This window comes from Mastacembelus armatus, chromosome 24 (assembly GCF_900324485.2).
Source record: "Mastacembelus armatus chromosome 24, fMasArm1.2, whole genome shotgun sequence".
Taxonomy (NCBI): Eukaryota; Metazoa; Chordata; class Actinopteri; order Synbranchiformes; family Mastacembelidae; genus Mastacembelus; species Mastacembelus armatus.
The window spans coordinates 17,020,615-17,045,732 of record NC_046656.1 but is presented as its reverse complement, the minus strand read 5'-3'; the positions used below and the strand labels follow the sequence as shown (position 1 = coordinate 17,045,732).

Genomic DNA, 25,118 nt, shown 5'->3' with positions numbered 1-25,118 from the left:
TTAACGTTCTTTTTTGCTTTCTTTGCTGAGCATATCCCTATAAATTATAATTCATGGAAATCTGACTTAATTTTAATTTTCCAATAAAGCTTTTATTTTTTAAACGTATTTTCTTATCTTTAAGTATGTGCATATTAAGTAATTCCTGACTTACTGTAATTTTTTTCCCCATGACTGCTCTTCTCAAAAGTTATGGCTATGATCATGTAGCGTTAGGTGGGGTACAAAGAGAAGAAGCCTAATTTCAAAAAATAACCTACGTCAAAACAATATTCCAGTACTTGAGTAAATGTACTTAGTTACATTTCCACCACCTACATTATCTTGGATGATGAGTATGTACAACTGCCTGTATGCATGATGCTTGTCTTTCAGCCTACAAGTCAACACTCAGGGTAATATCTCCCGGTACCCAGGCTGTGTAAGTAGCAGAAACATGGCGGAAAGCGAACTGAACGTTGACAGCCTCATCTCTCGGTTACTGGAAGGTAGGACAGGGCGACATATTTCTCCTTAGTCATTATATCAGAAACCTGACTGACTTGTACGTTGTTGTTTGTAACCAGAACTTCACGACAGGTCAAGAATCGTTTTAGCATCCTGCATCCTTAGCTATGTGCATCACCGTAAGCTAACCGTTGCGTTACAAGCTCTCTGCTCCAGGAGTAACGTTCTTCCAAACGGCATCATGATGCAAATGTGACTCAAATCTAAGGTTAATGTGCGTAAAACGGTAGAGAGGCGAAACCAAATCACTTGCCCCTCCCTGCCAAAGAGCTACTGACCATAACGTTAAGTAACTTATATATATTAACGTTAGAAAACTAAAGTGTGCCAGTTAGCAGAGTTGGGTTGGTGCTTTCGTTCGTATTAACTAAAGGTAGAATACAATGGACAAAGAGAGAACCGTTGCTAAGTAGTGGTTGCTAAGTAACGTTAAATTCTTGTGGTTGTGATGGCAGCAAGTGGGTCGGACACGCCCCCTTACGTAGGACACCACTAAAACCTTAATATTATTTCAACCCCTGCAATGTCTGGACGTTGTGTTGTTTCTCTCCTATTGTTTACAATTGATTTACTTACACAAGCCTTTTCGTACTAATGACACAATAAAGAAATGCCTTAAATAACTACAAAAATATACTGAAGGCCAGTTTCTGCTTTTATTTACAAATATTTTCGTTTATCAGTATTATTATTTATACACATGTATGAAATGAATGCAGTCCAATATGATAGTCCTGCAATAAATCCAAATTCAAGGCGGTAATGTTTTGTTCAAACTGTTTTAGAGAAGTGTTGAATCAACTCCATGAAGGCTTTGTGGTATTTTTAAAACTAAAAACTGGTTATTAACTAATACAATTCATCAGCATCTGAGATTCCTTCTTTTAGCTGCCAATTATTAAATTAGCTGCTAACACACAGTTATAACTAGTAGAAACACATTTCTCTGCAACCTTGTTTATTCTTTATACGTGAAAGTGTCCTCTAGACTGGTGTGTAGTTCCTGGACAGCACCACCCTCACTCACACACTGCCTGCTGAGCCAACAAGCTGTTCATTCCTCTACTTGCCAGTTCATAACAACCCATGTTGATTGAGTAAATAGCATTCCTGGTCAGTAGCTAAGCTAATGCAATGCTAGCAGGCACATTTCTATTTAGCTGAGTTTGATGCATGTTAGTTCTAATTCCTGTCCTATTAAGATAAACTATTAATCTGTGAAGGGGAATTCAATCCATAATTGTTCTAATTTATGGCATCTGTGCTAACTGTCAACCTCTGTACTTCTGCCCTGCAGTGCGGGGATGTCGTCCGGGGAAGATTGTACAGATGACAGAGGCTGAGGTGCGTGGGCTCTGCATCAAGTCCAGAGAGATTTTCCTCAGTCAGCCCATCCTGCTAGAACTGGAGGCTCCACTCAAAATCTGTGGTGAGAACCAGCAGTTGTCAGCAGAAACCTCTTCTTTTTACATATTAGCTTCTTTATGACCCACTTACCACTGACTTACAGTGGAGAATGATTAGAGAGCATGACCAGATAGACTATGGTATAGTACTACATTACAGACACAGTGTATACACTGAAACAGAAAGTACATGCTGATAACAAAACATTAATTTATCATGAAATGTGCTAAACAATTTTTTAGACCGTTTGTATTTAAACCCATCTGAATTTAATCCCACATATTGTGAAAATGTCACCTTTATTAATGAGATTGTTTTGTTAATTTGTGATAACAGTGAAATGTAAGTTGAACATAATTGCAGGTGATATCCATGGGCAGTATACAGACTTGCTGAGGCTATTTGAGTATGGAGGGTTCCCTCCAGAGGCCAACTATCTGTTCCTGGGGGACTATGTGGACAGGGGGAAGCAGTCGCTGGAAACCATCTGCCTGCTGCTTGCCTATAAGATCAAATACCCAGAAAACTTTTTCTTGCTCAGGGGGAACCACGAGTGTGCCTCCATCAATCGTATCTACGGTTTCTATGATGAGTGTAAGTTGGAAAACATGATGATTTGCAGTACACCAGCTACATACACATATTATTCACCTCGACGTCCTTATTGAGTTACAAAACTGAGACTCAAGCCCGATGATTTTTAAAACCTTTAGTTCTCTTTGACATACTTTCACACCCCGATAAGTATTTTTCACAAATGACAAAAAAAGATAAATTCTGTAGTTAAATAGGAATGTAATGATCCAGTACTACTCAAATCCAAAGCCACCTTTCTCTGTTGTTTTCTCAGGCAAGCGAAGGTTCAACATAAAGCTCTGGAAGACATTCACAGACTGTTTTAATTGCCTGCCCATTGCCGCGATTATTGATGAGAAGATTTTCTGTTGCCATGGAGGTTTGCGAAATATCTGTTATATACCAGCCAGTAAAGTACTGCTACATATCGATATATTATCTATGTGACTAAAGTGTGCCTCTAGATTGCTTAAAAAAATTGACATTATGTGTACACATAAGCATTTTTCAAGGGTGTAATATTTTATGTATTATGTAGCATATACACACAATGTGACATTATGTTTGCTACATCATATTATCTGGCACTCACTGCAGTGTCACTTTGCTTTAGGATGGATGAAAGTTGATATATATTTTTTTCCTTTATCTATATTGTGATGTACACAGGCTTTGCTGTGCTGTGTAACTTAATACAGTGGTCTGCCTTCCTCAGGGCTCTCACCTGACCTACAGTCCATGGAGCAAATTCGACGCATCATGAGACCCACTGATGTCCCAGACACAGGTTTGTTTTTCCGTGTTACTCTGTGACTTCCTGCCAACTGGGTCTTCTGTTTTTGGCATATTAATGTCTCTGATTTGTCCTAGGCTTGCTGTGTGACCTGCTGTGGTCAGACCCAGACAAGGACGTTCAGGGATGGGGGGAGAATGATCGGGGAGTTTCTTTCACTTTTGGAGCTGACGTAGTTAGCAAGTTCCTCAATCGCCACGACCTGGATCTAATCTGCCGAGCACATCAGGTGACATTTCTGCTGCCTTGTGATTTATGGAGATATTTGAAATGACAACGTGCAAAATGAAACTTTACTTTATTAATAAAATTATGTGATGATATTTGATATAAGAATTATGCTAAAATAAGGAAATGGGAACATCAATTTTGAAGTAATCCACAATATCAAAAACCTGGCAAATCGAGGTATAATACATGGAAGGTACACTATTTTTTCACCCCAGTCCCCAATAAGCATTTAGAAGCAATATATAAACATCTAAATGCTTTATAACACATTATAAAGCGAGGGTCCTCAAATGAGTTACAAATGAATTAAATGCATTAATAAACAATCTATCTTATAACTAACTATAGTATGTAATGAATCATTTTCTGAATGTTTATCTACTGCTCATAAAAAGCTAAATATGCAGATTTCAATTTGAACACACAGGTTGTTGAAGACGGCTATGAGTTCTTTGCCAAACGACAGCTGGTGACACTGTTTTCTGCCCCTAACTACTGCGGGGAGTTTGACAATGCTGGCGGCATGATGAGTGTGGACGAGTCCCTTATGTGCTCTTTTCAGGTAGATGGAGCTCAGTGTTTTTCCAGCATATTGATCTTTATTTATATGGTATCAATGTATTTATCAAAATCATTGCCCTTTCTTTCAGATACTGAAGCCGTCAGAGAAAAAAGCTAAGTACCAATATGGAGGGGTGAATTCGGGACGCCCTGTCACCCCGCCCCGCACCACTCAGGCACCGAAAAAGAGGTGAGCGGCTGGCCCTGACTCTCCTGCTCCTCTCCTGGCTAATCTCTGGCCCACATCCCTGCTGGCTGCCTCACACTCTAGCCTTCTCTCAGTCAGCTTATTCATGTGTAAACAGAAACTCCAGGAGTGATTTTTGCTTGTTCTGTGGGTATTTTTATGAACACGTGAGTGGTATTTTTCAATTTTTTTAGGTCATGGTATGTATTAACTCAGCCCTCACTACTTACTATTCAGTCCATTTAGCAATATTAAAACCAATCTCTTGTAGAATGGGTGAGATGTTAAGAAAATATGCTTCTCTGCCTTCAGACTAACAATTTCCATTGTGATTTTTTGTAAATGCATGTAAGCTTGTGAGACTGAGATGGGTTCTTTACCTGAGTCAGTGTAAAATCTACAGAATGTCCCAACCACGACAGGATCAGATTTTTCCTGTCTCTTTTCATTTGTCTAATGTGCATGTAATTTGCCTAATCACCACCTTCTGAGATTGGCTGAAGCAGTACACTGATTAAACCAAGGGTTTGACATTTTAGGAAATATATTTATTTCCTTTCTCACCAAGATTTAAATAAGGAGTTCAAAGTGTGAAAAAGGTAAATCTACATTTTATGAGTATTAACTTTTAGACTATATCTTGACAAGGACTCAATGTCCAGCATCCAGTCCAAAGAGTTACTGGATCCAGTCAAGAAATAGGCCAGCACATGTCTTTTCATGTAAGCAGACAAGATACAACCTATAAAATACTTTGGCATTCACTGTTTTTGTAACCTGTGAACAGAACTAGACTAGCTAATGTTTTTACCTACAGATATGAAAGTTGCATTTTTCTCATCTAAGTCTTTCAAAGGTGATTAAGAGTATTTCCAAAAATGTCAAAATTTTCCTTATAGAATTGCCTGTTGGCATTGCCATGACTTTACCTTCGACTCAAGAATGTTATTCCTCCATATGGAGATATCAATAAAATCCTGAGATTTTAAAAATAAAAGTGCAATAAATATCACTCGAAATCTTGCTACACACAAGCAAAATCTTTTGTAAAGGCCATTAAAGCCTGTTGAACTGAAAAAAATAAATAAATAAACACAGCGAATTCTTGCTGTACATTTACTAGGGCATTCATATACAGTAGATTCTGTACATCTGAACCTTTTTTACCTGTCACGTCACTGAAGGTGAGTTTGTGGTTGAAATGGGGAAAAACAGTAATGCAATAGCGCAAAAGTTTCATTTTTTGGATTTTCAGATGTATATCCAGTGTATGTGCAAAACATCAGCAATCGCTTTGAGTTTGTGTCCTTTAGTCTGGTAAGTATAGACTATGTAGAAAAATAACAGTGGATTCAAGAGAAAAAGGCAAAGAAAAAAAACTGACAAACAGTGCAGGATTAAAAATAACTAGTTGATTTATTTTTAAATTGAGAGTTTCTTCTTCATTAGATGTTGGTCTCTCACACTGAACACTGTTAAACATCACATGACACTGTTATAAGGTCAAAATCATCAAGATGGAGCCATTGTTTAGAGTTGGCATTATATTATTATTCCAACTTAGTGGTTGACTACAGTAAATCATATCCAGCTCACTAATGAACATTTAACCTACGTGTTTTTATTTCTTTAAAACTTGCCTTTTGCCTTGTAAATGTATTGGTCTTCAAGTTGGACACTATGTTACGCTGGTTTGAGATTTGTATGAGTTTGTTCCAAATGATTGAAATAAATGAAAGCACTGTTGAACCTGGTCTCAATTTCCTTCTGGTTAATAAAGTGTTAAGTGCTGCTGAATTAGCCAAGGTAGTAATTCACTGTCAGTCTCAGACTTCAACATCACCATGTCCAACCATGGGACTGGAATAAATTATGCATTTATACATTGCTTTACAAACAACCCTTTACATCGTAAAACTGTGATATAGAAGTCAATGTTTAAGGAAGTAAAAAGTACAAAATAGTTTTTTTGACACATGTCCAGGAAATACATAGCTTAGATAGCATAAATTTTATGTGTTGATTTCTCTACACTTCAGAGGAACAGTAGTGTGTTCTGGTTTAGACAGACCTCAATCTGACTTCAGGGCATGCAGCACTGATTGTGGAACTCTGCTGGCATAGTACTCGTGGTTGCGTAGTGTAGCAAGAACCCCTGCAGAATTCATGTGCTTTACATTAGCGTCATAGCGATATGCATTGCCATGCATGTCAGTCAGTTTACCTGCAAAAGAAAAAAAAAGTATAAATGAAATTGTCACAAAACATTTTAGAAATGCATTAAAAAAAACCAACTGTAAAGCCTAAATCTTAGCCTACAGGCACCTCAATAAAATATACTACTTGTTTATTTTAAATAAAAAGTTTGTCCATGAGGGCATTTTTGTATTTGAATGGTCCCAGTATACTAAGATGGAATGAATGTGTTTTACCTCCCACAGCATGCAGAATGGCTTCAGGAGCGCACGTGTCCCACTTCTTGCAACCTGGACTAGCAAAGGCATAAGCAGAAGCTTTCCCCTCAACAAGCTGAATAATCTGCAGAAAGATAATACAATAAACAGTAAATCTTTACACTTCAATATGCTCTTTGCTTGGTGTGCTGTTAGGATTACTGATAATATATCTTTTTTTTTGGTCAATCATTCACTGTGCAATGAGACCTTAACAGAATAACATTTTAGACTTCATCATTTTAAAAAACAAAGTATTTGTTAGTTTCCTGGCAAATCTTCTGGCAAAAATGTACAAGGTCTTTAAAAAAAAAAAATCACTTTTATTTCATCTATCAATTTCCTACTGCTATCTGAGTGCAGGCTGGATGAACTGAGTGAATGATAACATCAGAAACAGTCTAAGAAATTACTAAGAATATGATATAATTCTAGGACATACTGCCCTGCTGGATCCACAGTCTTTATACTGCATTTTACTTTGTATGGGTACGATTTGGCAGCAATTTTATTGTACTGTTTAGTGACACAACAGGAAAATGCTTAAGGGCACAAGAGAGGACAAAGTTCATGTTGTTTTAGCACAAACTAAAGCTGTCAAAGCACCCTAATGTTAAATGTTAGTAGTAATAAAAGCTCAAAGTGTGATTATGAGATTTCAGTCATCAAAGCTCAGGATTAGAAATGATGTATATTATTTTATGTACATACACGACAAGCTTTTGTCTGATCAGGAGAACTACAGTCCATTTTTTTACAAGCACAATGTTAAAACTTTATGATTGTCTCACCTTGTTTCCAGCACCACCCACTCTTATAACTTCATGAGGCTCCATGGCTTGCACGCAGTCTGTTACCACCTTGTTGCTATGGGAACGGGTGGTGGTGATGATGCGCCTATCAGCTGGAGCTTCTTGAAGCTGAAATCCAAAGGTGCCCAAACCCACCATTCCCCATATGGTTCTTCCTAAAGCTGCTCCTTCTCCCAGCTGACAAGGAGCAAGTCTGAATTACCCAGAGTAGCAAATTTAAAGACACAGCTGTAAGATATCTTTCTGTTTGGTTTGTACCTGGTAGTTGTAAAAAGGCTGGTTGATGACACCTGCGATAGCTTTGCCTCCGTATGCAATACCAATAAGCACTGTCACATTATCCAGAAGCCCTGAAGTCAGAAGAGAGCTGGATGTTAGCTATGGTGTTAGCCACTTAAACCTAAACGCTTTGTGCAACTTTAGTTGCCAAGCAAACAAATTTGCTGTGGCCAGTTATGTGTCAATATGATGACCTTGTTGGTACAGAATAATTAACGTTAAAAGGGTAATTTTGAATCAGTGTCCTGCTGTTGTCTTCTGTCAGCCATACACAGAGCAGTGCTGAGAAACGGAGAGGTGCCCGACCATTTGTGTGGTATCTGGCCCTCAGTTTGGTGCTGGAGACACCTTGATGCTGGAGTCATTAGGAAGAGAGAGGGGGCAGATAGCAGAAACAGAGATAGACAAAGAAAGAAATGAAAAAAGTGAAAGTGACAGTGAAGCTCTGAGGGGTGAGAGGCAAAAAGCGACCCAACAAACTGGTGCACAAGTATTTTGCATCCAAATATGAAGACAGAAGAACTAAATAAAATCACAGTGAAAATTTTAGTTAAATATTATACGGCAACAGTGGTTGTCGGTTTGGTTACTTGCTGCAAACCATAATGTGAATATTCTTTCACGTGTTCTTTAATGCCTTCAATAAAAACTGGTGCAGCCAATTCAGTGCTAAATGTTTTTGCACAGTGAGTTTCTTGGCAAAGAATTGGATCATTCGCAATAAAGTTTCAGCCCACAGTGCAGAAAATAATATACAAGTTTACAGTAGGCAGCACACACAGTTTCACACAGGCACATGTGGAGGCTGATTCTGTAGGAAGCACACCTGAAGAGCCTACCTTCAGTATATTCCTTTGTGCCATCAAGAGGATCAACCCACACCACTAGCTGAGATTCAGACACAAGACACAAAGAAAATATGTTTATACATAGATAAACTATAAACCTAATAACTGATTACTGTTACTGAAGCTATACAGTTCCTTTCTGGATCTACTGATGTTACCTCCTCCTCTTTCAGCTCACTATATTCTGCTGGACATGTCTTGCTGAGGACTTCCTCAGCCTGGCCAGTCTCACTGAGGTCGTCTCTTACTTCTTCAGCTGGAAGGTCCTGCATAAACAAGCAATAACAGATGATCAGTAGCCCTTGTCCTCAATATGTGTCTAAAGCCTTACACCATAATAACTGTATCTTAACGTTTCATATCTGTGTCTAATGTCTTGGACCTCATTCGACCAACACATGGAGTCAACCATGAAGTCTCAACTCACTCACCTCCTCTGCAATGATGGTGATTTTGGGGAAGTGTCTGGACAGTGAAGCACAAATACACTGCTGTGCTAGTCTGTCTGCCAGTGTCTGTAGATCATTCACTCCTGTCTGTGCAGGGGTACAAGCAACAATTAGAAAATGTTAAAATAAATGAATCTATCAGTTCGCTTTGTTATTACTTCCCAAAACATCACACCAGTTTATCAGCGAACTTATATTACATATATGTGGCATTTTGCTGTTGCTTCCCAAATGTAGGATAATTAATATATTCTCCCACAACCTTGGACTTCCACCTTTACATTTTAGAAATGAATTAGCAGCAGACTTTTGAATCACAGTCAACATCAAGTCTTCATTATTGTTTGTTATTGTTACATTATCAGAGTGCACCAATGCAGAGTAAGTGCAGACTGATTGAAAAGCCTGCACTGTTTTCCTCAGTGTTTGAATGGATACAGACTGCTCACTGTGGTAAATATTAAGCAAAATCCTAGACTCAGCTAATTGATTTGGGTACAAAATGTTTAGGGAACTGACCTTTTCTACAATGCCAAGTTCTCCACTATGAAGGACCCTCCTCACAATGGCCCCGGCCTTATCAGCCACAGTGTAAGCAGAGGCCACCAGCCGCATGATGAGAGCAGGACTTCCAGACATTTCTGAGTGAACACATTGAAAAGCATCACCAATGCATATATCTACAGCCTGTTAAATGAATTATATGATAAAGTATTAGAAGAGATATTTCCACAGTGATGGGCTACTCTTCCCTTTCTGAGCTGTTTACATTTTCTGTTTACTTTTTGGCATCTCAGTTACTGAATTCACCTGAACACTTCACGAAACAAAAATGATTTGCTGTTGCTTCTTTTCCTCTAACCAAAACATCAGGAGTTGAGCAGAGATGCTTTTTACAGCATTACGTTAGCTTGAGCTGACTAGCTAACACATGACACCTAACCTTGGCTCAGCCGAAATATTAATCCAGCTATCGTCAAACAGGCTCGGCTGTCAAATGGGATTCACACTTACTAAAACACACAGGCAGCTACTGGGTAGTTTTCTCAAAATGTCCAAGTTGTAAGTTATTAGGCAGATGCAGGAAAAGGAAAACCTTTGGCCCAAAGAGCAGTTAAGATAGTTACCTAGTAACTTAGCAAGGCAGTACACACATCGTTAACTGGTTAAAACATTGAAGAAAACATGCGAACTAAAGATGCGTTTAAACCACACATAAACAAACGTACTGCTGACTAAACAATCTTAAGAAACCAAGGATATGCCAAACTTACTGGTTTGTACGAGCGGGATCGTACTTTCCAACCCCTACTTGGCCAGACGGCTTTAAAGCAAATGCGGAAGTACACGGCGGGTGAACATCTCGCTGTGTTTTTAAAACACGTTCTCTCTGTGCAAATCGTCACGACGGGTCCTGCCGCCCGCCGGGTTCAGTTACAGCTGAAGCAAATGCTGAGTAAAATGCTTGGAAAGACACATCAGCAAAAGGAAACACTGACCTTGTGGTTATGAAGAAACTTTAATCAAGATTTTTCACTCTTACTTTACCCAACATAATTTAATTTCTGGCCATAATCCAAGAATGCCACAGCCAAGATGTAATGATGTATTACTCTGTTTGTATGAGGTCTAAATACAAGATTGCCACATACAAAATGCATTTTTTTTATATTTTTTACTTTACACAGTGTGTTCTCATACAAATTATAATAGAAATAGAAAACAAACTGTAAGGAGCCCAGCCTCAATTCCACTTCTTATATAGGCATACAGAAATATGTCAATGTTTAAAGTTTATATCACTGTAAATTCTTGAAAAAACATAATCATCCTGAAAAGCAAAAAGAACATTGATTATCTGATATAAATCAGTAAATAGCATATCATCTGCTAGCCAGAGGCTTGTAACCCATTTCTCCTTCCAGCTGCTCTGCAGTAAGTGTCCCTAGCAGAGGCTGACAATTTGGATTGAAGACAGAATAAGCGCTCAGTTCTCCAGGCTCCCGGGGAGCTGGACTACGGAGTCCTTCGTAAAGCCAGTAGAAGAGGGAGATGACAAAGAAAGGCAGGCCAAACTCCAGTTCAACAAAGAGACCAAGCAGCACCAACCATAGCAGCACTTTGAGCAAAGTAACGTTTGAGATGACAAACTGTCTTGAAGCCAACCACCTGCCCACAGCACTGTCCAGCAGCCAGTCACTACGGTCCTGCAGCAGAAACAAGAGGAGCTTTAAAAAGTTAAAATATTATTAGAATTATTCAGTTATTAATGGAGATACTGTCTCATTCCTATTTTCTTGGCACAGATGATCTTTATTATGTACCGGTACAATGATTACAGCAGGTGCTGTGACACTGCAGAGCAGTGAGTGAATCTGTAGATGGATTCATTCGTATTTTGGCTAAAATCCTATCCATGGTGATGAGTAGGAACAGTGTTGTGTTTTCTCTCTTTCTCTGTGTACCTGCTGCAGGTATCCCTGGTCCTGGAGCTGTATATTGCTGATGGCCCCACCAACCTGCAGTGTTTCGTTGTTTTTTTTTTCCATTGTTGCTGTTCTTTTCTCTACCCACTCACCCCAAGTTGTTCGAGGCAGAGCGCCACCAAAATTGAGCCTGGTCTGCTGGAAGTGTCTTCTAATAAAGGGAGGTTTCCTTCCCATAGACAGAGACTGTTTGCTCATAAGTCATCTGTTGGGTTAGTTCTTTAGTAAACATGTAGAGCAGAGTACACAAGCACTCATCTCATCTCATCACCTTGAGGGCCACTGCTGCTTGTTTTCCAACTATGCCTGCCCTACCCACTGTTGACTACCTGGATCAGGTATGTTCAGTCCAACACGTGTTTGCCAATTCCCCCAAACCCCAGGCCAGATCTTCACGTCTTCTTTTGTGTGCTAAACATCCAAACCATCGAGTGCACTAACACAGAAAACTAAAGTAGCCAGAAAATATTCACGTTTAAGAAGCTGAAACCAGAGAAATTTTCTCCAGTCATTCTTGAGAAATGACTCAAATCGATTTCAGGTCTAGCTGGAGCCTTATATATAAACCTACCACGATGAAGTTTTAACTTGATTAAACAAACAAATCAGCAGCTGGTGATAAACACGGTGAAATTTCACCTCGCTTTGGGAGATCTGATTGAAGGCTCTGGTCTCTTCAGGCTCCGATGTCGTATGAGTCGCTCTGGGCTGTGTACCCGGACCCTGATCCCCTTTAACGACATGTTCACCCTGTCGTCGAGCTCTGAACTCCGCAAGTTTCTTCTCCATCGATGCTAAATCATTAAAATTAAATATGCTATAATTGTCACCGTGCTACCAGCTTAGCAAGACGTTTGTTTACCTTGTACGTCACCATCTATCTGAAAGAACCACGTCATGTCGCAAAAGTGCCGTAAAAGGTGTCTTCGTCCAGCAGAGTCTGCTAGCAGCTAACGTTGGGTTGTTTTGTCAGTGGTAAGTCTGTAAACCTCTACACTTTAATTTACTGCGGTTCATCAGTTCGTGCATGGACGTGTTTTGGTTGTTGTCGCGGTTTGTAATCGTGTCCCTTATCTTAAGCCAGTTACGGTAACGCTGTTTAGTTTATTTTCTGTCTGTTCTCTGCAGACATGGCCTCAGCTCCACAGCAGCCCACCCTCACTGTTGAACAGACCAGAGGTGAGAAAAGCTGCTTTTAAGTTACTCATGATCTGTTTTCTAGCTCATTTGCTATTTGTGAAGTGGCCCTCGCTGTTTCAGAGGAAATGCTGAACAAATACTTGCAGCATTTCATTAAGGTTGGTCTCGATGGAGTTTAACTAGCAACGACGTGTTTGTATCATTAAAACAGCCTTATCTTTTAGTTCTTATATTAATATATCCATTGTGGTAAGGCAGAGCGGCTTCTGATATCCTCCATTCTTCACAGTGGTTTTGAGTGAGGTGATCCAGGCCTTCTCAGTACCAGAAAACGCTGCTCGGATGGAGGAGGCTCGGGAGAGTGCCTGCAATGACATGGGCAAGATGCTGCAGCTTGTGCTCCCAGTGGCCACCCAGATTCAACAAGAGGTGATCAAAGCCTATGGGTTCAATAATGAAGGAGAAGGTGAGACACTGCTTACTGGACATAAGAGAAATAATCTTGGCACTCATTCATTTACATGATAATAATATGCCGACTGTTTTCATTACTTATCCCTAAACCAATCCACACAGCAATGACCAATGACAGATAGCAGCATATATTCTGAGTTTAGGACCTTATTTCCCCTCTCTGAGGTAAAGCACTTCTCAGTGTGGCGTTACCTCATGGCCTTGAATCAGTAGTTAATCCTCTAGACCTGATATGATTAGTAGATTAACAGAAAATTAATCAGATCAGACAATAATGGTCTTATACTTGTATAGCACTTTTCTACACCCAAGCGCTTTACACTCTCAATTTGTCCATTCCTCCATTTGCTCACATATTCATACACTGGTGGATCAGCCACCGGGGGCAACTTGGGGTTCAGTGTCTTACCCAAGGACACTTTGACCTGTGGACCAGGGAAGCCAAGGATCAAATCACCAACCCTCTGTTTCATGGTTGACCTGCTCCTGAGCCACAGCCTAAATACAGTTGTCCACTATAGAAAATGTGCACCCCCCAAACTGCTTAGACCACAATTCAATGTGGCTTACACTTTACAGTTTACTAGTACTGGACAGTACATTGATAGAATGTTTATAACCTGTTAAACGAACTAGGATTTTGCTGTTGTAATATACCTTAAAACAGGGGTCACCAATCCTGGTTCTCAAGGCCCACTGTCCTGCTGGTTTTCCAACTATCTCTGCTCTTCCAGTTTCTGATTGGCTGAACACACCTGATCCAGGTAATCAGCAGCATGTAGGACAGGGATATCTGGAAAACAAATAGGACAGCAGGCCTCGAGGACCAGGATTGGTGACCCCTGCCTTAAAAGTACTGTGATGGCTACAGTGCACTTTCATTTTCAGGTGTCCTTAAATTTGCCAGACTGGTGAAGATGTATGAAACACAGGACCCTGAAATTGCAGCCATGTCAGCCAAACTGAAGTCTCTCCTCCTGCCACCTCTCTCAACACCACCTATAGGAGGCGCCATTCCAGCTTCATAGAATTCAACTGCAAGGTTACTTTCATTAAATGTTTTGGAATTATGTGAGCAAACTGTAACTTGAAGTTCATGTCTACCTTTCTTTAGAAATGATGGAAAAGTTACAGTTTTAAACTCAGTACACTAATACATTTTTTATTCATACCTTATCTACATTATAGTTTCATTTTAAACATTCTGGAAAAACCTGTTAAATTATTTTTTAAATGTTTTCAATATTTATTTGTTACATGCTACACACAGAACGTTAAACATTTCCTGTTTTGCCATCTTTTATACCATTTTATATACTGTCAAATGTATCAAATGTTTTTTTTTTTGTTATATATTAAAATAAAAAGGGAACCTGTGTGGTACTAATGGGGAAAATGACTTATATTATACATAATTTTATTATTGCAATAATGCGTTGGCAACAACATCTTTATATGTTCATCATTTAAAAAAACAAAACATGGAAGTGCATACACATAAGTACATATATGTGCATATATATATACACACACACACACACACACACACACATATGTATGTATGTATGTATGTATGTGTCTGTATGAATACACACTTGCACAGGCATCTTTCCATAGAGTCTATAATTTTTAGGCTGAAAATGTCACTTTTCCAGCATACAAAATTGGGTGTCATGTCTGCCTCCTTCCACAACTTTAGTTTTCGGTGCATATAGACATGACAATGTATAATGTTCAGAGATTCATGATAAAAATCAGTTTTATATTGACTAATAACTTGTGCCTAGATTTTCAAACAGTCGCTTAAACATACAACACAATTAAGTTTCCACTAATCCTAAAGTGCTCATTAAAAAAAAGAAAAAAACAAAAAAAAAGGCAAATTGTGCAAAACCAGTGCACCCAGCACCCAGAAACAAACATGGAGATAATTATTAAGCAGGTATATATTTTGCTTTGCTAATATCTGCATCTTGTGAATATTCACCAAGTAGCTATCTGGATCCAGTGTCACGATATTGTATAGAGAAAAATAAAAGTGATCAAAGGCCAAAATTTTGTTTCTTGCATTTGGGTATCAAGACAAGATCCACTTCTGTGTAAAGAAGACATAAAATCAGAATCTCCCAACACTGCTGACACATTTCACATTGTATTAGATCCTAGAGCACAGGAGTAGACTCTGAAGGAAGTGAAGGCTGTTTTCCCTAGATCTGTGCTTCCACTAACCTTAATGTGAGCCTGTCTTTACTTTCACCATCTCTTGATGTTTAACTTGGTCCTGTCACTAACCTTACCTTAATGAGTGACATCTGCATACTCCCGAGCTTTGGGATCTAGCATTTAGCCATTTTAAATCCTGGCTGGAAGGTTCATTATGAAAAGTGTTCCAGTTCTGCAGCTCCAGTCACAAGAATAGAAAAGAACCAGGCAGGAGAACATAACAATAGTAGGCGATATCACATCTCAAAGTGACGGAAGATGCTTTCAACATAAGCCAGTACCCTCTGCCAGTCCGGCCCGTCTGCCTTCAGCATGTCCTCCACTGTCTGTCACACAGGGAACATAAAGACATGACACTATCAGCTGTAAGAGTTAGGCTGATCACAGCTTTACCTCTATCTAAGAATACGCAGTATAAACCAATCAGAAATCTGAAATGATACTGTTAACGTCACATAGGTTTTTGTCATAAATACATTTTATGAACAGCACCAAACAGAAGTATACAGTTCAAAATGTCTCACCAGTGTGGCTGAGATTCCCACATTCTCTCCTGTCTGGAAAGCAAGGGCCAGATTTTCCTTCTGTAGAAAGACAGATCAGCAGCAGCTCTTACATCAGCCGAGGTACATTTTACAGTTTCATCAACGGATTCTTAATCTGCAGGTTTGACTGCACATGTGTCTACTTTTATCAATATATGTACCAGTTTGTGGCTTGCTTGCATGTGTTTTACATCTTCATTGACTCTTTAAATTAACTTAAATTTCATTGTGGCTATTACATAACCAGAGTATTACATGTCCATATAGTTCTAGTTTTACCTTGTCAGCTGGGTTGAGGTTGCCATAGGGGATGTAAGTTGGTAAATAGGTGTGATAAACAGCACAAAATGCCAAACCATCTTCCCAGCTGCTGCTGAAATTGGTGATCTCAATGTTCTGACACAAAACATTAAAATAAAGTTTTGTTGGTTATAACTTACCAATAGTTCTTCAGTGTTTAGCTGGAACTAAAATACTGTAGGAACTTTGGCTGAGTTTTAATGTTGTTTGCCTACAATGAATTCACTTTGTCATTTACATACTGTCAAAAAATATTTCACATTAAAATTCTCCTCTCTAACCTTATAACCCTGTGTACGACTCTGGCACCAGCGTAGCAGGGAGTTCCTTCTGGAGCCACCATGACGCCTCAGCAGAGCACTGAAACCATCCTGAGGTCTGAAAATGCAAGAAAACATTCCCACCATTACATTTACAATGATTTACTACAAACGGTTTAGAAATTACTTGATTGGTATTACAATTTTTAAACAGTTAAAAACTAAAGAGTTTTCTTTGCCAGGTTTGATTGTGACTTCATGGTTGAATTGAAAATGCTACACTCACTCATTCATGCTCAACATTTAATCAGCTTGTGTCTCTTATTTACGGAGTTTGTGTGTGTTGAAATATCAGTATCAACAAATAAAGGGCCTAAAAGTTACTTACTTTATTGACTCTGTGCTTTGGTCCTCATCCTGTTTAACTGTGAGATACAAATGCAGTCACAGTCATACAACTGTGCCCACTGTCAAAATACAACCCTAAGTGATGATCTAGTAGGTTTAGATTCACCTGTATAAAAGCTGGACCAGCTGTCCTGCCGTTGTAAAATACGGTCCATCTTTCTCCCTTTTGTTGGCTCTTCTTTCTGGAAGAAATGGCAAAATGGCCACTTTCTACAGAATTGTACAACAGATCAGTACCTTCAAAGTCATTTAGGAATCAATAAATGATTATATATAATCCTGATATTGTAAGAAACATGTTCAAATTAATGTAGTTAATATCAGACCTTGCATAGTGGCAACGTTGTGCTTGTGTCTATTAATGTCCCACTTTGACTGGACGTGTCAGTTGGGAGTGGGAGACGAGAGAGACTCCTAAAAAGACAAAACGGTGCATATTTGATAATAGTTTGTTGTAAGATAGGGGGCAACCAAGTTCACTCTAGACTCACCAGGATCTTTCAGACAGCATCACTATCTTCCTTGGATCTCTTTGCCCACGCCCCTCTTTCTTCTTCCCCAGAGAAGCTAAACTACAAATGTATCCCTCTGCCACCCTCTTCCCAGTCAAATGCATGAGGCCTGAGCCAATTTCATTCTCAGGACCATGACCTGTGTTTTGAGTTTCCCCTGTTTCGTTTTCCTTTTCCACATTTTTGCTTTCACTCTCTTCAGTTTCTCGGAAAACATCCTGTATTTCCTCCCCCTGCCCCTCTGGCTGTGTATCACAAGCTTCCCTGTCTTTCACTCTGCTGGTGTTCTCCAGTGTATCCGGCTCAACTTGCTGCTGCTGCTGCTGTTGTTCCTGTTGCTGCAGGGTGAATTCAGTCAGTCTGCGGCAGATGTCACTGTGCTCAGCTCTCAGACTCTCTAGCTCTTTTTCTGTCACTTGCTGCCTGTTGAGGGCTTGGGACAGCCGCTCCTCCACAGCCCTGTGGCTCTCCTGGAGCAAACCTAGAGCTTCCTCTGACTCGGCCCGCAGCCTGTCAGCCACAGACACCGCGACCTGCAGGTCACACTGGAACTGATGCCACTCCAGCCTTTCTGTCTGTATTTGGGGCAAGACAGAAATGAAACAAAAAAGAATCACTAGAATTTGATTTGTTTCCTTAAAAAAATAAATATATACATATATATGCGTGTGTTTTCCAGTGTTTTCAAAGTGATATCCCAAGGCCACAGACAAACAAAACCAAGAAAGAGCTTCTATTATGTAGCAAACAATTGTCCATGACTTTTTGGGATCTTTAGGGCAAAGGATGCTATGTGATGTGCAGTTACATCTCACCCTCAGTGTCTCCTTCAGTGTGTCCACCTCCTCAGCCAGTTCATCTCTCTCTACCATCAAGTGTCTGAGCAGATCTGACAAACAAAAACAGCACAGGAGGCTGAGTTATCAGCATATATAATACTTTTCTAATGTTCAGAAGAAAAACATACAACACTTTGCAAAATGTTTAACAAAATGGCAGGATAAATGAGATTGATGATGGCTGTATTTCTTTATCCCTTACAATACCATAATTAAAATCAAATGTGGCCATTATTAGTATTTTTAGTTACATGTTTGAAAAGCCAAGATGTTTGCTGTCAGAACAGACCGGACCCTACAGCAAAGGAGAAAGGTAAATATTTTAAATTACAACAAAGGTTTTTTAGTGCTTACAGGGACACTTCACTAATTTCACACGAGCAGCTCAGTAAACTTACTATTGTTACTACTCAGTGGGCTTGAAGCCAAATGAATTTTTGTACACAAAAAAAAACCCACATTACCAAATGAAACATGGAGTCACAAAGACATGCTGCACTAAGGGAAAGCTCCTTCAATGAAACAAAACAGGCCTACCTACTGGCCCTGAGGTAACATCAATGTTGGGGGACAGGCCAAGTGAAGCCCTGTAGTCCTCCATGAGACCAAGTAAAGCCAGGGTCATCTCCTCTCCAGCTCTCTCTGCTGCAGCCTGCGGCTCCAGTCCGCTATCTCTCCCCTGCCAGGTCTGCTCTGAAGGTGTTGTGAATGAAGGCTGAGATGCCGGGCTGCCCAGACTGACCACTGCCTTCCCGTATCTCGCTGCTGCATCACTCACGTTCGTCTCTGTGGAAGTGACGCTGTCTACACTTATCACAGCCCATTCTGAGGTAGCAGACAGTTTCTGTGTATAATCTGCGATTGGAGAGGTGGTGGAGGGGGTGGTGCTGCTGGGCGGTGATGGTGTCTGTGCCTTATTAGAAGAAGCTGCAGAGGATAAGGCCATGGCAGTCAGATCTGCCCCCAAAGGCGTGGTAGGAGGCGTGTGGAAGAAATCTAAAGGAGAAGCTGAGAGGGGGAAATAAATTGTAAGAGAAGCCAAAGAGAGAAAAATAAGACAAGTTTCCAGAGCTTTGAAACCATCTAAGTTAAAATGTGCTAATTTCAAAGCTCCCCTCTTCTCCTCGATGTAGCTGTAAGCTCTCTGTGTTCCCTCCCTATTTTACTGTCCTGAACTGACTGATGCAGCAGAAAGCCTCTCCTGCCAATGCCTTCGCTGGCAAACACACACACACACACACACACACACAGTTCCCCCACGTGGCAGGATCCAGGAAGAGAGCTGATTCTAGTCTGATGTTATCAAACAGCTGCTCTCACTACTTCCACATGAAGATGACATATATCATCATTAATGTCAGTACGCTGCAAATATTCTATCAGTAATTTAAGAGCAATGTCCCTACATTATTAGCAGTTTGTCCTTGCTTCTGAAAACTGATGGGATTTTTGTATAATGCTGATATTATTTTATTCTGTGCTCTGGTTATAATGAAGATTTCAGTAGGCTGCAGGGATTCTTTTTCACCTGCTTTAACTGTTCATGCTTCCCCTCCTTGTCCTTGTGTTGTGCTGCAGGATTCTGCAGCCTCATTGTTTCCCCAGCAGCAGCATGATGTAGTCTGCTCAGCTACGGCAGGGGAGCTATTCTCATCATCCAGCCTGAGCCTACTTCTTGCATACTGACAGCCAAGAGATGAAACCCAGAGCATTATTTTAAACAGCTGAGAGACAGAAGACTGGTAATGTTTTAAAAGGCAATTTCCCACATTAGCTGGGCCAAACGACAACTGGTCTCTGACGCTTTGAACTGAGATACTGAAAACATGAGAGAAGCTGATGTCACTGAATCCAAGTTTCACTGAATCCTCTGAGATAAACTTTGAATTTCACTGCAGAGTTCTGATACATCAAGGTATCTTATTTGTAGATTAGTACAGACAGATTTCAGCTCATAATGTGTATTTTTAATTGCGTCCTACCTTGGAACCAGAAACACAGGCATCTAAAAATAGTCAGTCTTACAGGAGAAAGACCACAAAAAGATCTTGATTCAAAATTGTGTGAGAAAAGTGAACAGGTAGCGCAGCAACCTTAAACAATAATATTCGTCATCATCTACACTCTGAAAGGAGTCTTAAAAATCCCATCTTTTAACTCAAAACAAAGCAATTGATTGTGCACTTGTGCTGTTGGAATACCTGTAGGCCCATTGCTGTTTTTGCCAGTATGGTTACCCATGATCCAGCAGTGGCCAGTGGTGGGTATATTCCAGTGTCCTTCAATGTGTCCTCTGATTTGTGAAGCCCACGGCTGTCTGGACAGGTGGGATAAATATAAACATTTCATGAGTGTGACTCACTGCTGAACTTTACATGACATGACTTTTCCCATAGGAAGAAAAGAACCAGTGTGCTAAAATGATAACATGCTTTCTAACATCATATACACAGACTCCTTTGCACTGCTCTGGGCTTTCTAAGCACGTGTGCATTTGGCCATTTGAAACTCTACCAAACTCCAAGAAATAATCGCCCGATATAAGGGCGCTATGCCTATTAATAAAAAACATATATTAAGCACAATGAATAAGCATAGTACGACATTAGTCCTACCTCCATACAAATCCGACTCCCGGTGATGCAGTAAATTTCAAAATAATGCCATGTCTTACCAGCGAATCACACAGCTGACTTAAATAGTAAGGTAGGATTGGGTTACCAGGTGAATTAACCCTACAATATAAACTAAATCAACGAGCAGCTTACTGAATTGCATGCCGTAATAAAGAACATTTCCTGTTAACTTAATAAATGTCTTGGAAATTTGCAGCATTAAACATTTGTGTTTACAAACAGTCAGGTAACTTTAAACTGCCCGTTTGGTGAATGAAGTTTGGAGTCACGTTTTTACAGAAAACAACCATCGTCATCGAGACAGATTTTAATTTGCGGAACTATTCTGACTGTGACACATCTTTTGATATGACCAATAACCCTGCACACACAATACTCCCACCGTCACCCTGCACTTCATTTAACCTTACCTGCGCAGCCTGCCAGCTGGACGCTGTCCGGTGGGTTTGTCCTTCGGGGGTCTCGATCTGACTGCCAGGTTCCTTTGTCGTCCCGTCTCTTAAAAATCACCCTAGGACACGGTTCGAGTTACTGACTGATCATTTTTTTCTTGATAACTCATATTCAGCAAAGCATGTTCCCACTAAACATCCAACTCTGCTTCGCCTTTAAATCCAATGCGACAAAAAACGAAGAGGGCACAAACTAGGTGGTTGCGCAGCAGCTGCACCTTGGATTAACACCATGAGTGTTTTTAAAGACATGATTTACAGCAACGTGAGAAGACTTTCATGCAAGTGACCATTTAAAATGCTAAAACGAGTCGTCTGTTGAGTATAACAGAGAAGCGGTTCCAGTCGAGGACAGCTCTGTTCAGCAGGTGTGTTGGCAGCAGGTGACAGGGCGGAGCTTATGGCGGTCTGAAGGTAGCACCTGTCAAAGCTCGCCATAAAACTAAAACAGCTCAAACAACCAGGGGAGCCTTAACAGGTACTGCATCATTTTATTCAATACTGATACTTTTCACAAAGCCTGCAACTGGAGTTTCACCAACAGTAGAGCATCACCTGTCACCTGTTTACTAACCTCGCAGTCAGATTGTTTTTTCTAATTGTTCAAGTATGATGAAAATGTCATCTTATATGGAAACTCTAAATCCAGTGATGAAACTAAACATGCAATTACAGTTTCTTGTAATCAAACCAATAAAATCACCCAATAGAGACAAAGGAGGCTGTTGTTGATGCCAAAATACCTGAGCACATGTAACTGTGCTCATTTCCACCACTGGCTGTAAAGCAGTCGACCATAACATATAAAAACAGTCCCACACAGCCCCACATTGTCTACACAGATAATGTCACTGTGTAAAATGTATTCAAATAAACAGGGCACATGTAATCAATGGATTTTAAGAGGCAATCCAAATGTCCTCATCCAGATTTTTCCTCTGTTTCCTTTTGGTCCACCAGGCACATCAGAGAGTATTTTCCAATTCACATCATTAGAAGTTGACGACAACATTATACTCGCAGGAGTTTAAAAGGTGTTTGGAAAAATCAAGAAAAATGATGGAAGAACACTAATAAACAAAAACTGTGGCTATAAATAGAGAAATGATTAAAGCACATGCTCCCCAGCACATACATTAAAAGTAATAGATATAGTAATAATAGATAATATATTCTGACTCATAAAATTTGTATTCAAATGTAAATTGAATACAGATACAGGAGACTGCTGCACTAAGACTGTCAATGAAGCATTTTATATGGGCCCTTCAGCAGCTGATCTTTGCGGCTGGGTGTTCAGAATAACAGGAAAATAAAAAGACAGTCCCATGGTGACAGACGGGATTAAACTGTTTCAGCACCATGCATAGAGCCACTGTCTGTTTAAATATTACAACACAAAGGAGAGCGTGTTCATACATAATCAGACTGCAGATTATGTGAGGATGATTTCAGCACCATGGACAGAGTTCAGTAAATACGATCTGGCGCCCTCGTGTGGCCACATTAATAAGTGACAGTACAATTACAACGTGGATTTAATTTTATTTTTTTTAGTAAAGCACAATGAACATTTTTTTAATCTAAATTTCTGTCCAAACTGATATAAAGCAGTTCGTTTAATGCATAATCCTCACTTTATTGTAAGTACGTACTGTGAACATGGGCCGATTAAAGCAAAATGGGCCCTGGTGGAAAAGTCCTGAAACTGTGTTATTTGAAGTCTCTTTGTAGTCACATTGAGTCTCTTTGGGTTATTCTGCACCTCTTTATGGCCATTTTGTGTCTTTTAACGGAGCTGTATGACTTTCAATTTTATTTCTTTTATCTTTCAGAATCTCCTTGCAAAACCTGACTTATAGTAAACTCTACATGTGTGTTTGCTTTATTGTTGCCAACAGGCCGTTTTTTGTGATGGTTTTATGTGCTGACTGAATTGCACTGTGTAAAATCTATTTGTGTCTGCAGTGTGGCTTAAAGGTTAAGAGATGCAGGCAGTTTTAAGCTCTTGGCTATTTAATGCAACCATAACCATAACTTCTCTGTGACCTATACACCTCACAGCAAGTTTCTTAGCAGTCTCACTGGTTCTTCGCACTAATCCCACACATTTTATTACCATAAAAAGTCTCCAAGGCTTAAGGCGCTTCCAAACAATAAAAAAGCAAGAAAGACTGCAATAAATTATCATTAAATGTGCTAAAATCTTTTCAAAATCCAATTTTAAATCGTACATTCTTTAAAACCCCGTTTTTTTTCTATGATGGGGTATGTATTTATGTATATTTATCAGGCTACTAGGTTTGCTCTACAGCCATTTGTAACTTTGTTCATGAAAAAGCTAACAAAATAAAGTTTTTACTATTATTAAAAGTGGACAATAAGGAAACTGACAGTGAAATGTTTTTGCTGTATTCAAGTATAGCTTATATAGACCTACGACGCTCTGGGGTACACAAATTATGGGCTTTATACTTATTACATTTTTCAAATGAATTTTACGCACTAAATAAAGCAGTTAGTGTTATTATTATTTTCAAAGCTGAGTGTAATCCAGAAACCAGCCCTTTAACTTTATTACACTGTTTCTGTTTAAGTTCGTGTTTAGAAGTTGCATTATTTCTGTTGGGTTCGATCAGTGGAAGCTACTGTAGGTGCAGACTTTGTAAAAATGGCGTCTGACATGGGCTGCCTTTTTAAGAGGAGCTGCCATCAGTGACCAAAACATCATCAGTGCATTGTAAGTCATCTCCAGAGAATGAAGCCCGCCGCTGAATCAGGTCTTGCGTTGGACAAGAAAACACATCCACGCCGCCTTCATCATGGGAAACTACGGCCGCTCTGCTGCAGATGTTTCTAACGGACAAGGCAATGGACATTTTCACGGATGCCAGGGGACGTGATCGCCTGTCACTGAATTGTCGCCTGTTTACCATCGAAGAAGTGACCTTGTTTGAGGAGGAAAATGTCAGCGCTGAAAAAGGTAAGAAGGAAGATGCCTGGGGTCGTGCTGGTGCATGAACCGAGCCTGCAGCGCTGTCTGTTACTGTTGTTATTGGATATGAGCTCAGATGCACCTTCATGACGTCTGATGGAGCTCTGAATTTTGACCAGCTGAAGCCAGTGCATCGCACCTGGAGAGGCACACTTAGAAGTGTACATTTCAGAAAGTGCGTGAAGTTCTGCAGCGCATGTATGAGTCACTCGCCGAATGATTTCTCACTTGTCGCGGTGTTTCTTGCACCCATCAATCAATAGCGCTGAATGATGCATGGCGTGTGGGTGCACTGTTCTGAGAATTAGAGTACATGCTTTCGGGGGTTTGGAGGCAGGTTGGATGTGTGCGCGTGTTTGTGTGTGTGATGGGGGTGGGCGGGGGGTATTTCTCCTTGGTGAAAGCCATTGTGAATGGAGGGGGCCCTCAGCTTCTTCCCTCCAGTTTCTGCTCTTTGCTGTAAATACCCACATGTTCCCATTGTGCTGCTCCCCTCCACTCAGCCAGTGAGTGTGTGTGTGTTTGTGTGTGTGTGTGTCTGGAGTGACTCAGCTGTATTGTACTATATCTGTCATCCATCTTTTCATCTGTCACAGGTGTTACCATGGCTACTACAGACTCACTGCTGTCTTTTCTTTGAGAAGGACTCAGGTAAGATGTGGGAGGGGTGACTCAGTCAAACTTGGTCTGCTGCTAACAGGCAGCTCTTTTTTCCTCTTGTTTTAAAATGGCTTTATAGTAGCAG

At 40.1% G+C, this 25,118-nt stretch overlaps 6 protein-coding genes across 10 annotated transcripts in view; 3 read left to right on the top strand and 3 right to left on the bottom strand.

Moving 5' to 3' along the window:
- The first annotated feature begins 370 nt into the window (after positions 1 to 370).
- LOC113137019 (serine/threonine-protein phosphatase PP1-beta catalytic subunit-like) lies at positions 371 to 5,576 on the top strand. Its single transcript, XM_026318297.2, has 8 exons — positions 371 to 488; positions 1,805 to 1,936; positions 2,278 to 2,508; positions 2,765 to 2,869; positions 3,206 to 3,277; positions 3,361 to 3,512; positions 3,942 to 4,076; positions 4,165 to 5,576. Exons 1-8 carry the CDS (start codon positions 437 to 439, stop codon positions 4,267 to 4,269), a joined length of 984 nt encoding a protein of 327 aa, XP_026174082.1. The 5' UTR covers positions 371 to 436; the 3' UTR covers positions 4,270 to 5,576.
- An 83-nt stretch (positions 5,577 to 5,659) lies between these two features.
- On the bottom strand, positions 5,660 to 10,648 carry bpnt1 (bisphosphate nucleotidase 1). 3 transcript variants are annotated; one of them, XM_026318291.1, is made up of 10 exons: positions 10,378 to 10,648; positions 9,623 to 9,744; positions 9,086 to 9,190; positions 8,813 to 8,920; positions 8,646 to 8,694; positions 8,078 to 8,161; positions 7,786 to 7,877; positions 7,507 to 7,704; positions 6,695 to 6,800; positions 5,660 to 6,486 (listed from the first exon to the last, which is right to left on the bottom strand). In XM_026318291.1, the coding sequence occupies exons 2-10, from the start codon at positions 9,740 to 9,742 to the stop codon at positions 6,335 to 6,337; spliced, it is 1,014 nt and encodes a 337-aa protein (XP_026174076.1). In that variant the 5' UTR covers positions 9,743 to 9,744; positions 10,378 to 10,648; the 3' UTR covers positions 5,660 to 6,334. The 3 variants fall into 3 exon arrangements, with proteins under 3 accessions (XP_026174076.1, XP_026174077.1, XP_026174078.1); XM_026318292.1 differs by lacking the exon at positions 10,378 to 10,648 and adding an exon at positions 10,118 to 10,242; XM_026318293.1 differs by lacking the exon at positions 8,078 to 8,161.
- A 132-nt stretch (positions 10,649 to 10,780) lies between these two features.
- Positions 10,781 to 12,458, bottom strand: saysd1 (SAYSVFN motif domain containing 1). 2 transcript variants are annotated; one of them, XM_026318295.1, is made up of 2 exons: positions 12,229 to 12,458; positions 10,781 to 11,310 (listed from the first exon to the last, which is right to left on the bottom strand). In XM_026318295.1, exons 1-2 carry the CDS (start codon positions 12,376 to 12,378, stop codon positions 10,987 to 10,989), a joined length of 474 nt encoding a protein of 157 aa, XP_026174080.1. In that variant the 5' UTR covers positions 12,379 to 12,458; the 3' UTR covers positions 10,781 to 10,986. The 2 variants fall into 2 exon arrangements, with proteins under 2 accessions (XP_026174080.1, XP_026174079.1); XM_026318294.2 differs by lacking the exon at positions 12,229 to 12,458 and adding an exon at positions 11,569 to 12,141.
- Positions 12,459 to 12,472: 14 nt separating this feature from the next.
- Positions 12,473 to 15,478, top strand: grcc10 (gene rich cluster, C10 gene). 2 transcript variants are annotated; one of them, XM_026318289.2, is made up of 4 exons: positions 12,502 to 12,564; positions 12,718 to 12,768; positions 13,019 to 13,195; positions 14,092 to 15,478. In XM_026318289.2, exons 2-4 carry the CDS (start codon positions 12,720 to 12,722, stop codon positions 14,229 to 14,231), a joined length of 366 nt encoding a protein of 121 aa, XP_026174074.1. In that variant the 5' UTR covers positions 12,502 to 12,564; positions 12,718 to 12,719; the 3' UTR covers positions 14,232 to 15,478. The 2 variants fall into 2 exon arrangements, with proteins under 2 accessions (XP_026174075.1, XP_026174074.1); XM_026318290.2 differs by lacking the exon at positions 12,718 to 12,768 and having other exon boundaries at positions 12,473 to 12,564.
- A 163-nt stretch (positions 15,479 to 15,641) lies between these two features.
- LOC113137015 (cytospin-A-like) lies at positions 15,642 to 17,108 on the bottom strand. The gene is made up of 6 exons (XM_026318288.1): positions 17,046 to 17,108; positions 16,920 to 16,956; positions 16,553 to 16,649; positions 16,251 to 16,367; positions 15,951 to 16,010; positions 15,642 to 15,752 (listed from the first exon to the last, which is right to left on the bottom strand). The coding sequence occupies exons 1-6, from the start codon at positions 17,092 to 17,094 to the stop codon at positions 15,663 to 15,665; spliced, it is 450 nt and encodes a 149-aa protein (XP_026174073.1). The 5' UTR covers positions 17,095 to 17,108; the 3' UTR covers positions 15,642 to 15,662.
- Positions 17,109 to 24,343: 7,235 nt separating this feature from the next.
- LOC113137648 (disks large-associated protein 2-like) overlaps positions 24,344 to 25,118 on the top strand; it is a 73,229-nt gene continuing 72,454 nt past the window's right edge. Inside the window, exons 1-2 of the mRNA XM_026319464.1 lie at positions 24,344 to 24,361; positions 24,970 to 25,024. Coding sequence (XP_026175249.1) covers positions 24,344 to 24,361; positions 24,970 to 25,024 — 73 coding nt within the window. The remainder of the gene's footprint in view (positions 24,362 to 24,969; positions 25,025 to 25,118) is intronic.